The sequence below is a fragment of the Somniosus microcephalus genome, chromosome 1 (assembly GCF_052327205.1).
Source record: "Somniosus microcephalus isolate GS21.2 chromosome 1, FLI_Smic_1.0, whole genome shotgun sequence".
Classification (NCBI taxonomy): Eukaryota; Metazoa; Chordata; class Chondrichthyes; order Squaliformes; family Somniosidae; genus Somniosus; species Somniosus microcephalus.
This window is the reverse complement of record NC_140987.1, coordinates 382358243-382370753: the sequence shown is the minus strand read 5'-3', so window position 1 is coordinate 382370753 and position 12511 is coordinate 382358243. Positions and strand designations below refer to the sequence as shown.

Sequence of the window (12511 nt, the reverse complement as noted above, 5' to 3'; positions counted from 1 at the left end):
CCAAAGTGAATTTCTAGGCCTGTGTCTTTTCAATTCTGTGTGTTTATTCTCCTTTGTGTAAATAATTCCTCAAATTTTCTCAGTATACAAGCAAAGAATACTTGTAAAAATTATCCCCCACAAAATAATTTTTTAAATAGAAAGGAGTTCTTTATGATAGGACCCTAAATCTTGGCTCCTGATAGAAAAACTGCCTCTTTTAAAGGGGTCTTTTTAAATGCAGTACAGACACAAAAAGCCTTTATCAGGTTGGATTATGTGTGAAAATCTTGTTTAGTCTGCATCACTGCTTTTTGATAAGTGCTGCTGTTGTTAACATGTATGCATCTCGTCCTCAGAATCCCAGCTATGTTGCATTCACCACCCTGGCTGGACTAACTGGAGTCATCATCACAATTGCGCTTATCCTGATGATCACATCCTCAACAGACACCATTCGCAGATCGTATTTTGAGGTCTTCTGGTTTACACACCATCTCTTTGTCATATTCTTTGCAGGACTCGTCATCCATGGCGTTGGGTATGTACGATGATACCTTACTTAAAATAGATGAGATTTCTGTGATTTTTGTGAAGAAAGAACTTGCATTTATATAGCACCTTCACGTCCTCAGGGTGACTCAAACAACTTTACAGCCAATGAAGTACTTTTGATGTGTAGTCACTGCTGTAATGTAAGATACGCAGCAGCCAATTTGCACACAGCAATTCCCACAAACAGCAATGTGATAATGACCAGATAATCTGTTTTAATAATGTTGGTTGATATAAGAGATATTCCATCGGACAAAGTGCCCCAAAACAGATAGGGACCATAACTGCAACTATTAGTATTGGGGACAGGTTCAATCCCTGGTTTGTGCTGAGAACATAAGAACATAAGAAATAGGAGCAGAAGTAGGCCATAAGGCCCTTCGAGTCTGCTCCGCCATTCAGTACGATTATGGCTGATCTTTGACCTCAACTCCACTTTCCCGCCCGATCCCCATATCCCTTGATTCCCCTAGAGTCCGAAAATCTATCGATCTCAGTCTTGAACATACTCAACGACTGAGCATCCACAGGCCTCTGGGGTAGAGAATTCCAAAGATTCACAACCCTCTGAGTAAAGAAATTCCTCCTCATCTCAGTCTTAAAAGGCCGACCCCTTATCCTGAGACTGTGACCCCCTAGTTGTAGACTGTCCTGCCAGGGGAAACAGCCTCTCAGCATCTACCCTGTTAATTCCCCTCAGAATCTTATATGTTTCAATGAGATCAACACTCATTCTTTTAAACTCCAGAGAGTACAGGCCCAATCTACTCACTCAATCTCTCATCATAGAGACAAGTTTTCAAGCATAAAAATCAGGACAAGAATCAAGAAGAGAAGCCAACTATTAAGGCTCAGTGATTAAGTTAGGATGCCTATGAATACAAGAGACTGAACATTTGCAGTGACATGTGCCCTCACTGCATAGTAGAGATATAACACAACACAAATATAATGTTCAAATTGATTATCCCCTAGCCGGAGAGTCTGGAACTAGGGGGTATAGTCTTAAGATAAGGGGTTGGCCATTTAAGACTGAGATGGGAGAAAAAATAATGGAGGCCCTAGGCATTATACGTCAGGGTTCTAATTAGAGCGGATGTGTGTCAGAAGACTGTAGAGTGGCCAATGTAATATCCATTTTCAAAAAGGGAGTTAGAACTAACCCTGATAAATACAGGCCAGTTACTTTAACATCTGTGGCAGGGTAAGGCTGAGTTAGCAGCCCTTATTGTGAATGGTGGTAGAGCAATACTGCTTGCGCAAAGGTAGGAAAAGAAATATCATCCAGGGTTGCCACATCTGATCACCGATGGCTCCTACTGGCGAGTGCATGGATGGTCATTTCCTGAGAACAGAATTAGGCTCAGCTGCAGTGCTTCCCCCTTAGGTGCACAGCATCCACATATGAACAAGGTAACAGTGGAGTGCAGACCACTGGCACTGTAACCCAGCAAGCGTTAGTACCTTCTGGAGAGATGGGGCGGGGGGAGGTGGAATTCAGGAAACAGACATGGAGACTTAGTTCTGGGGTAAGCGGGAGTCCGAGTATTTAAATGAGGCCCGAGTCAAAATCACTCTGGGCCACGCCATGCGAGTTTGTTGTTCGCCCAGGCACCCCCGCACCCCCCCCCCCACCCCACAGGCAGATCCCACCTCCACTTAAAACAAGGCCAGTGTGTTATGATCAGCAACATCATGACTGCAGATATTTATCACACCTATAATTGTGTTCAACACCAATTTGGCAGGAATGATCATGCCAAATGGTTATTTTAGTACTACGTTAAATAGCAATACAAAGAAACACCACAAACATCTTGAAAAGTTACTGTTGTAGGGATAGCTTCATCTGGAGCTTTTGAAGAGTCACAACAATCCAGTGTTGCAGTAAGTTCTGTGTGAAATTGTAATTTTACTTGCTGACCTGCCTGGTTCTCTAATAACCACTAATACAAACTTTTCTGATGAAGGGTCATCGACCTGAAACGTTAACTCTGTTTCTCTCTCCACAGATGCTGCCTGACCTGCTGAGTATTTCCAAAGTTTTCTGTTTTTATCTCTAATAACCATCTCACTTTCCCTTTGAATGAAACATGCCTTTTTTCTTTCAGCCGTATTGTTCGACACCAGACTGATGCCAGCATGGAGGTACATGAATACATGAAATGTCAAAATCGCACAGCGGATTGGGGCAAGATCGATGAATGTCCGACCCCTTCGTTTGAGGGAGGAGCACCTATGGTGAGTGTTTCTGTAATGAATTATTAATTTCCCTCTGCACCTCAAGGTCTCTCTAGATCATGCCCATTCCACAGTTGAGAAGACAGGTTGGAGAACTAATTCTGGTATCCACCAATCAGGCTGAATATGGCAACAGCTAGAAGCTACAAAGCAACTTTGGGTGATTCTTATTTATAATGTATTTCCCTTCCTGTGGGAAAGCTGTCACTTTGCCATGTCAGTAAAGAGAACAAAAGTGTTATGTCTGACATTGGTGATAGGTACTCGATTGCCTTGGCACGAATGGCCGCGCCTTCACCCTGCGAACCGATCACCAGGCTCTCACTGCCCTGCTGTCGACATCCGGCACGGGCCACAGACCACTGCGTCTACACCACTGGTCTGACCGCCTCCGCCAATACAATTTCAGTCTCCAGTTCACACCAGGACGTGACAATGTTGTTGCAGATCTGCTCTCCCGCACTGTCTCTGCCCCAGCCCTACTCGTCGGGTCTGAACATGTGGAACAGGATATCGTCCAGATGCTGCACACGCCTCTCCAAACCACAGTCTCTCTCCAGGAGCTCAAAGAGGCCTCTGAACAGGATCCGGCCCTCTCCCAGCTGTGCACCTTCATCAGAGATGGCTGGCCTCGCAAGGTGCCTGAGGAACTGTCTGCCTACTCCAGAGTTAAAGAGGAGCTCTCCTGCTGGAATGACTCCTGTGTTGCACGTGGGCTCTGCACTGTGGTCCCAAGTGCCCTTTGTGCGCGTGTTTTATCCATGGTGCATGAGGGCCACTTGGGCATAGTGAAGCTCAAACAACGATGCCGAGACCTAGTGTGGTGGCCAGGTATCGACAGGGAAATCGAGGCCCTGGTCAAGGACTGTGCAGCCTGCCTTGTAAGTGGCAAGACTGGCCACCAAGCTCCTCCACCCCTGCAACCCCTTGCCTGGCCCTCTCAGCCCTGGGAGCACCTGCAGCTGGACATCTGCGGGGAGATCCATGGTGTCCCCCACCATCAACGGTTCCTAGTGGTGACCTATGACCTGCACTCAAAATGGCCAGAGGTCACTGCCGTGGGCTCCGTCACCTCTCGGGTCATCATCGATATCCTTGAGTCCCTCTTCTCCCGCTGGGGGCATCCAAAGGCCATCACCACAGACAATGGCCCCCAAATGGTCTCTTCGGGACTCGCCTCTTACCTTGAGAGCAAGGGCATCCGTCACATACGCACAGCGTACTACCACCCCGAGTCAAATGGGGGGTGGAGCGTTTTAACCAGGCACTGAAAAATGGCCTCAGAGCACACCTATCCCAGGGGTGTGCGTTTGACAAGGCCCTCCTCCATACACTGCTGCACTACAGAGCCTCCCAGCATTCCACTACAGGGGTCTCACCCGCATCCCTCATGCTAGGCCGTGAGCTCATGCTGCCCCTTGGCAGGCTCCGCCCCTCGCTAGCTCAGAGCCCTGCTCCACGGGCTCAAGCCACAGTCGCTAGACAGCAGGAGAAGATGAAACTCCGCTTCGACCAGTCAAAGAGGGCCAAGGCACCCAACATCTCAGTCTCCGATTGGGTCAGAGTCCGCAGGCCTCACCGCAACAATAAGATGGCCTCATTCTGGTCCTCCCCTCTCCAAATCAGCCGCCAACTTGGACCAGCCACTTTCTGCCTCACTGACGGCTCTCGGTGGCATGCCAGCCGCCTTCGGAAGGTGCCAGCACCCCCTGATGCGGGATTATACGGACCTAATCCCCAAGCCTTACCCCCAGCGTGGCGGGATGCACATGTGGCTCAGCCAGCCAACCCTCAAGCAGATATTGTGCCTCAGCCTGCCCCTCACCAGTCCGCACCTCGGTCTGTTCGTACACGTTCTCGCCTTGGCCACCTACAGGACTTTGTCACTACATTTCATGTTTGAAATTCTGTGAGGGGGGAGGAAATGTTATGTCTGACATTGGTGATAGGTACTCGATGCCTTGGCCTGAGCACATGGAGTTTGATAGTGCTTGTGATGAAATATTCCATTCATCACTGCCTGTGACTGTGGTCGGTTTCAGTGTCATTTCCCTTCCCCCAGTCCTCATTGTATTGTTTATTGGAATGTGCTGGAATGTGCTGTGTGTAGGGCTCCGCCCATACCTGGCCCCTTTTGTAAGCTAGCTCAGTCTGGCCTCAGTCTCCAGAAGGAAGATACCTCTCTCTCTTACGTGCTACTTTCTAAGTTAATAAAAGCCTTGTTTTGTTTCGCTAACATCGAGTCTCGGAATTATTGAGGCACATCAGTGCTGTTATCGTTGTATTGTGTCTGACATTGGATATAGGTATTCGATTGCTTTTGCCTAGGAGAGTGTGTTTGGATCAGCCATTAAAAGCAACAGGAACTGAGCTCTGCATACGGCCTCTGGATTATCTTTGCAAACGCAACAGAAAGAGCTTGCCATGAGGAGATATACAGATTCAAAAGGTGCCCTCTACCATTTTGTGGTCAGTGTGTTTTTATAACAAGGCCAATAAAGAGTGTGAAAATCCACATGTGTGTAACTGATTTCTGATAACTCCAGCACTTCACTGACAATAACTTCATTAATGTGAAGAAACTGCATCAGATTGTGAGCCCTTCCCATCTTTAAAATGTCTGTCTTTGCTGCTTTGCACTGAGCCATCTGCCCTCACTTGACTTCAGTTATTATGGGCCTTTCAGTTTAGTAACTCGTTTACATCACTCTTTAGATGTTCTCTGTTCTCCTTACAATGTGTTGTTCTTTTCCAGACTTGGAAGTGGGTGCTTGGGCCGATGATATTATATATCTGTGAGAGATTAATACGACTGTATCGATCCCAACAGAGAGTTGTCATCACTAAGGTAAAAAAATTAAATATGCTGATACGAGATTCCAGTACTTTTATGGCAATGGAGCAAGAGGGCACAGACAGTGATGCCTTATCCGACCACCCCATTAATCATTCTTACAAACTATGCCCATAATATTTGGATCGGAAGTAAACATACAGGAAACTTTTTTTTATCCGGCACGGACGGGACTGACGTGGTGCCGGTTCATCAAAAATTCTGGATAACCGAACGCTATAGTAAAAGATACGGAGAGCCGACAGCTCCGTATAAAGCAACAAACCCTGTTGCTTAGCAACAAGTTCAGAACAATGGCCACAAGTTGCAAGCGTCTCTGTAGCTTAGCAACAGCTGCAGCCACACCCTTGCACAGCAACAGATGGAGGAACGCAAGTCAATATGAAGTAAAACCTACTGAATTTTGCTGGTTAACCGAGATTTCCGGTTATTTAGGTGTCGGTAAATCGAAAGTTTCCTGTAGTTAAACGGTTAATCACTGTACTTAGTTTCCACAGAGTTGCTGCAGATACATTCTCTCATAAAGGAATTAAAAAAAATATATTTTCCTATATTTATATATTTTCTTTCTCTTCAGGACTTTTACACGTACTCCTTCTGAACCTCTCCCAGGCCTCTGCAATGTTGGCCGTAGGCCAACTTCTCAGAGGTGCCTGAGTGAGAGCCTAGGTCAACTAGTTTTCTGTCTCTTCCTGTGCAGACAGGGACATTTCAAGAAGTTTTGGAGCCTTTTTTTGAGTGACCTCCAGCGGCCCTTTTAAGGACCACTGGTTATACAATTCAATACCTGGAAATATTGGTTGGAGCTGGCTTTGGCTCATCTAAACGAATTTAGGCATCCGGGTCAAAAATGGGTGCTGCACATTGCAGGTGGCCACCAGGGCCGTCTAAAAAAGGCTCCAACCTATTTAGCAGTGACTGAATGACTGTGCAAATCGGGCGCAGGCCTCTGCACTGCTAAATTGGCTACCATTATGGATGTTTCCTGCCAGGAAAACAGGCACAACGATGTTGAATTTAGACCCCATTATGTCTTAAGAGTTTTTCCTTGCATCTAAACCTGGTCTCAAAATACTTGATGTTGACACCCTCACCCTGATGACCAATATTCGCATGAATTACATTAAAAACAATGGTGTGTTTAGACTCACTGTAATTTTTGTTCCAGGCTGTCGTTCATCCATCGAAGGTCCTTGAGTTGCAGATGCAGAAGAAGGGTTTTAAAATGGAAGTAGGACAATACATCTTCATGAACTGCCCATCCATCTCACAGCTGGAGTGGCACCCCTTCACTCTGACCTCTGCCCCGGAAGAGGATTACTTCAGTGTGCACATTCGATCAGCTGGTGATTGGACAGATGGCATGTTTGAAGCATTTGGAGAGAGTAAAGCTGAGGCAATAAAACATATGCAACCAAGGTAGATCAAGGATAAAAACATAGAAAATGCAATCAACTTGTGCTTGTGCTTATAGTCAGAAAAGATGCCAAGCAGTGGTTATGCTACAATGCCAATATACTTTTGTTGTGTTTTTATTAAATTCTTTTAACAAATACAGGTTAAAAAATTTATGTCCATACATTAGTATAATAAAGAAACAAGAAAGAGCTTTACATAGAATTACATAGAGTTTACAGTATAGAAACAGTCCTTTTGGTCCATGCTGATGTTTATGCTCCACACGAGTCTCTTCCCACCCTTCTTCATCTAACCGTATCAACATATCCTCTATTTCTTTCTCCCTCGTGTGTTTATCTAGCTTCCCCTTTAATTAATCTATGCTGTTTGCCTCACTTTCCCCTTGTGATATACTTCTGCCTATATCAGCTGATGCTGGCAAGTGCTATGCCTCTTTTCATTCGTTCTAAGTTATCCTTGCTGCATTGGGGACACAAGTCATGCGTTTTGGCCACTCTTACACTAGTTATCCTCATTTACATATATTACAATAACCTCCCAACAGCTTTGGCCGCAAACACATGGAAAACCTCAGATCCAACTGGAAATATCAGCACAGCCATTACGGGGTAGAAACCAGGTCCACACTATAATATGCTGGTGTGCTGTACTTACGCCCAAAACTCACTGCAAAGTGCAAGTAAATTCACGGCCTTCATCTGTACTGGTGTTAATTCAGTGCCCTTCTACACTGTAACTCTTCTCCAGCCTGTCCTTGCATTGATATCACCAATTCTGCAAATATATATATATAGACTGTGGACAGAAAATGTGACATTCAACCTAAATGCAATTTATATGTAACTTTATTTTTAAGAGGTTCTGGATATTGAGAGTCCAATTTAAAAAGGGTCCTGATAGGCAATGAGAGAGAGAACATCAGGCCTGGTGTCCATCAGAGCACTGATCCTAGTGCCAGGTTACCTGGTGCTTGCACCTACCTGCCCAAGTTAGTTTTAACAGGAATATCGGTTTGAGGGTGGAGGAAAGTGCATTCCATCTTGAGGGAGGTGGAAAAGGAGAGTTGGAACTGTGTGACCTCTTTGAGTTCATGTCTTCTACGCACCACCTCCCCCCCCCTTCCCCAGTTATATTATCGTATTGATAGTCAATGTGAAGAATTGGATGGTTTATTAGAGACCAGTGGAGGATGTGTCGATAATACCTATCTGCCATGTTATGAGCCTTCCTCCTAGAGACTAGGTGAGCTACATATAACTCTAATTATCGAGGAATATTAATAGTGACCACGGACTAATCCACAGCCAGGCCATTTCATTGACTAGGATACATGCCTGGGAGCAATGTATTGAAGGGTGAAAACCATTAATGGGAAGCAATACTGGAAATGGTTAGCATTTACAACAAGATGAATATTGAGTAATTTACTGAGTTTTTTTAGGAGAACCAATTCATTTTGAAAATATTCCCCATTTCCAAGAAGCCTTGTGTAAGTAATGTTCATCTTTGCTATACCTGGGCAGACATGTGATGTCTGAAGAATGGACAACATTGAAGTCCCTGCTTAGCTCCCTTTGTAACACTCAGCCTGAGAGCTATTTTGGATTGAATACTTTGCATTCACTGTAACTTCCTTTCCTTTTGTCCCGCCAGGATCGCAGTGGATGGTCCTTTTGGTACGGCCAGTGAAGATGTCTTCCATTATGAGGTCAGCGTTTTGGTTGGAGCTGGCATTGGAGTGACTCCATTTGCATCCGTTCTCAAGTCCATCTGGTACAAGTATGAGAATTCTGATGCTGGACTGCTGACAAAAAAGGTGTGTTTTTTTAAACTTATGTTTCTAAACCTCATCCTTCCTCTCCCCCCCCCCCCCCCCACCCACCCCACCCAACCCAATTCCCTTGCACCCAAGAGGTTAGTTGGCCTGAGGGCACTGACTCTTCCATACTCACTGTCAATGGGACTCTACGACTACTTGACAGGAGGGATACAGCATGAATTGAGTTCCCCCCACCTCTCTCCTCAGTTGTGAAAGCTTCCCAACTTCTTGGTCAGTGGCGTGTTCTTCCAAGAGCAGGGGCAAGAGTAACAATTCAGTATAACTAATCTTCCCCATCTCTGAGTGCAACTCTTTAAAGAATGGGTAATGTGGTTCCTCACTCCTACCCAAAGAAGACTCAGTGAAGGAATTGCTCAAAGACAGAGTGAAATAAAAATGAATACTCATGTAAAATGCTGAAATATTCTGGCTGGACTTTGTGCAATGGTTTCCCTCTCTATCTGTTGGTAGATTTACTTCTTCTGGATCTGTCGAGAGACCCAGGCATTTGAATGGTTCGCCGACGTGCTACGATTACTTGAGAGTCACATGGAACAATTGGGCAAGCATAACTTCCTCAGCTACAAACTCTGCCTGACTGACTGGGACAGTACCCAGGTATTGTGTCGAAAGATATAACTAGTTATCAATAATCAAATAATGAACAAATATCATGTCTGAGGATGTAACTATACTGATTATTAGTAGCCAGGCACTGCACGAGAATGTAGAACTACAATAGTAATGGTATCCCAATAATAACCTATTATATTTAATTTTTAAAAATTGTACGTGAAACATCACTCTAAGATCCACTTCTGATTGGGGTTGCCACCTTTGCCCTGGTTTCAGGGTTAGGTCCTAAAAGATGATGTCTTCGGTTAGCCTGGTCTTTCCCTGACTCTTTGGTGCCTTCAGTGGAGCAAAGGAGGTGGGGTAACTGTGAGAGCCAAAACTAAGTGAACAAATATCATATTTGTTCTCAGAAATCAGTCAGAGGTGATGGCTTCAATCCAGAGACCAGCCACAGCATGGTGAATTTTTACAAAGGACATGAGTGTATGTCTGTAGCCCTTTACACAGAGCTTCTAAACCCTGGTATGCAACTGTGGAAAGGAGCTGTACGGAGATCACACTTTCCTATAAGGAGGAGAGGGAGAGTCCATTTAATTGCTGGCTATTTGTTTCAATAAACAATTACATCAAGTTCTCCTTTTGTTTGACATCTCTTTATTCTCACAGGCCACTCATATCAAGGTGCACTTCGATAAAGAGACTGACGTAGTGACTGGACTCAAACAGAAAACACACTATGGTAGACCCAACTGGGACAAAGAGTTTCAGATGATAGCACAGGCTCACCCCAAGTAAGTGGGAAAAGCATAGTCAACATCTTCTTAGTGAATGACTATCAATCTATAACAAGGATTTTTTCTTAATTACTTATTTATGATATTCACTATTAAGAATTTAACATTGAAATGTTTTCATTCCTTGTGTCAGATATTTATCATTTTCTTCATGTTCCATATGTATCCATGCTACATACCATACCTGCTCTGGAGTGTGTGCAGGCAAGCTGCTCCCACTAGGTGGTCAGGGGTGAGTGAGAGTGACCATGGGTGTATGAGTGATCAGAGGTGATTGAAACTAACCATGGGTTTGAGAGAGTGACCATGGGTGGGTGAGAGTGACCATAGGTGTGTGAGAGTGACCATGGGTGGGTGAGTGACCAGAGGTGCGTGAGAGTGACCATGGGTGGGTGAGAGTGACCATTGGTCAGTGAGAGTGACCATTGGCTGGTGAGAGTGACCATGGGTGGGTGAGAGTGACCATGGATAGGTGAGAGTGACCAGAGGTGAGTGAAAGTGACCACGGTTGGGTGAGAGTGACCAGAGGTGAGTGAAAGTGACCATGGGTGGGTGAGAGTGACCTTGGGTGGGTGAGAGTGACCATGGGTGGGTGAGAGTGATCACGGGTGAGTGAGAGCGACCATGTGTGGGTGAGAGCGACCATGTGTGGGTGAGAGTGATCACAGGTGAGTGAGAGTGACCATGGGTGGGTGAGAGTGATCACAGGTGAGTGAGAGTGACTATGGGTGGGTGAGAGTGATCACAGGTGAGTGAGAGTGATGATGGTTGGGTGAGAGTGACTATGGTTGGGTGAGAGTAACTATTGTTGGGTGAGAGTGACCATGGGCGGGTGAGAGTGATCACAGGTGAGTGAGAGTGATCACAGGTGAGTGAGAGTGATCACAGGTGAGTGAGAGTGACTATGATTGGGTGAGAGTGACCACAGGTGAGTGAGAGTGACCATGGTTGGGTGAGAGTGACCACAGGTGAGTGAGAGTGACCATGGTTGGGTGAGAGTGATCACAGGTGAGTGAGAGTGACTATGATTGAGTGAGAGTGACCATGGTTGGGTGAGAGTGACCATGGTTGGGTGAGAGTGACCATGGTTGGGTGAGAGCGACCAGAGGTGTGTGAGAGTGACCATGGGTGAGTGAGAGTGACCATGGTTGGGTGAGAGTGACCATGGTTGGGTGAGAGTGATCATGGTTGGGTGAGAGTGATCACAGGTGAGTGAGAGTGACCATGGGTGAGTGAGAGTGACCATGGGTGAGTGAGAGTGACTATGGTTGGGTGAGAGTGACTATGGTTGGGTGAGAGCGACCAGAGGTGTGTGAGAGTGACCATGGTTGGGTGAGAGTGATCACAGGTGAGTGAGAGTGACCATGGGTGAGTGAGAGTGACCATGGGTGAGTGAGAGTGACTATGGTTGGGTGAGAGTGACTATGGTTGGGTGAGAGTGACTATGGTTGGGTGAGAGTGACCATGGTTAGGTGAGAGTGACCAGAGGTGCGTGAGAGTGACCATGGTTAGGTGAGAGTGACCATGGGTGAGTGAGAGTGACCATGGGTGAGTGAGAGTGACTATGGTTGGGTGAGAGTGACCATGGTTAGGTGAGAGCGACCAGAGGTGTGTGAGAGTGACCATGGTTGGGTGAGAGTGATCATGGTTGGGTGAGAGTGATCACAGGTGAGTGAGAGTGACCATGGGTGAGTGAGAGTGACCATGGGTGAGTGAGAGTGACTATGGTTGGGTGAGAGTGACTATGGTTGGGTGAGAGTGACTATGGTTGGGTGAGAGTGACTATGGTTGGGTGAGAGTGACCATGGTTAGGTGAGAGTGACCAGAGGTGCGTGAGAGTGACCATGGGTAGGCAAAAGACTCCTCCTATTCTTCTCCTCTACCCCTGCAGGAAAATGCATGGCCTCTTCCCAGGCACCTCCTTACAATGGCACAGATGAAATCAGTAATTAATCACATCCAGAATTGAAGGTGTAAATCCTCATCCTACCATTCTATGGTTTGGATCACTTGATATTTTTTTATTATTATTCATTTACAGGATTCGGGCATCGCTGGCAAGGCCAGCATGTATTGCCCATCCCTAATTGCCCTTGAGTGTCTTGCTAGGCCACTTCAAGTTTATGTTGGAATTGAGTAATAAGCTCAAAATAACAGGTTGTAATGATGAGCCGCAGTGTGGGGCCAAAATGTCACATTTAAAAACAAAATGCTTATAATTCGATTAACAAATAAAAAGTAATTTGAGGAACATTGCGTATCACTGCTCTGTTG

General features: G+C 45.7%; 1 protein-coding gene across 1 annotated transcript in view; it reads left to right on the top strand.

The window, feature by feature from the left end:
* LOC147125042 (NADPH oxidase 2-like) overlaps positions 1-12511 on the top strand; it is a gene marked incomplete at its 5' end in the record, with an annotated part of 51349 nt that overhangs the window by 27496 nt on the left and 11342 nt on the right. The window contains 7 exons of the mRNA XM_085990997.1: positions 339-520; positions 2646-2775; positions 5531-5623; positions 6798-7048; positions 8702-8864; positions 9339-9485; positions 10110-10234. Of these exons, the coding sequence (XP_085847123.1) occupies positions 339-520; positions 2646-2775; positions 5531-5623; positions 6798-7048; positions 8702-8864; positions 9339-9485; positions 10110-10234 (1091 nt within the window). The remainder of the gene's footprint in view (positions 1-338; positions 521-2645; positions 2776-5530; positions 5624-6797; positions 7049-8701; positions 8865-9338; positions 9486-10109; positions 10235-12511) is intronic.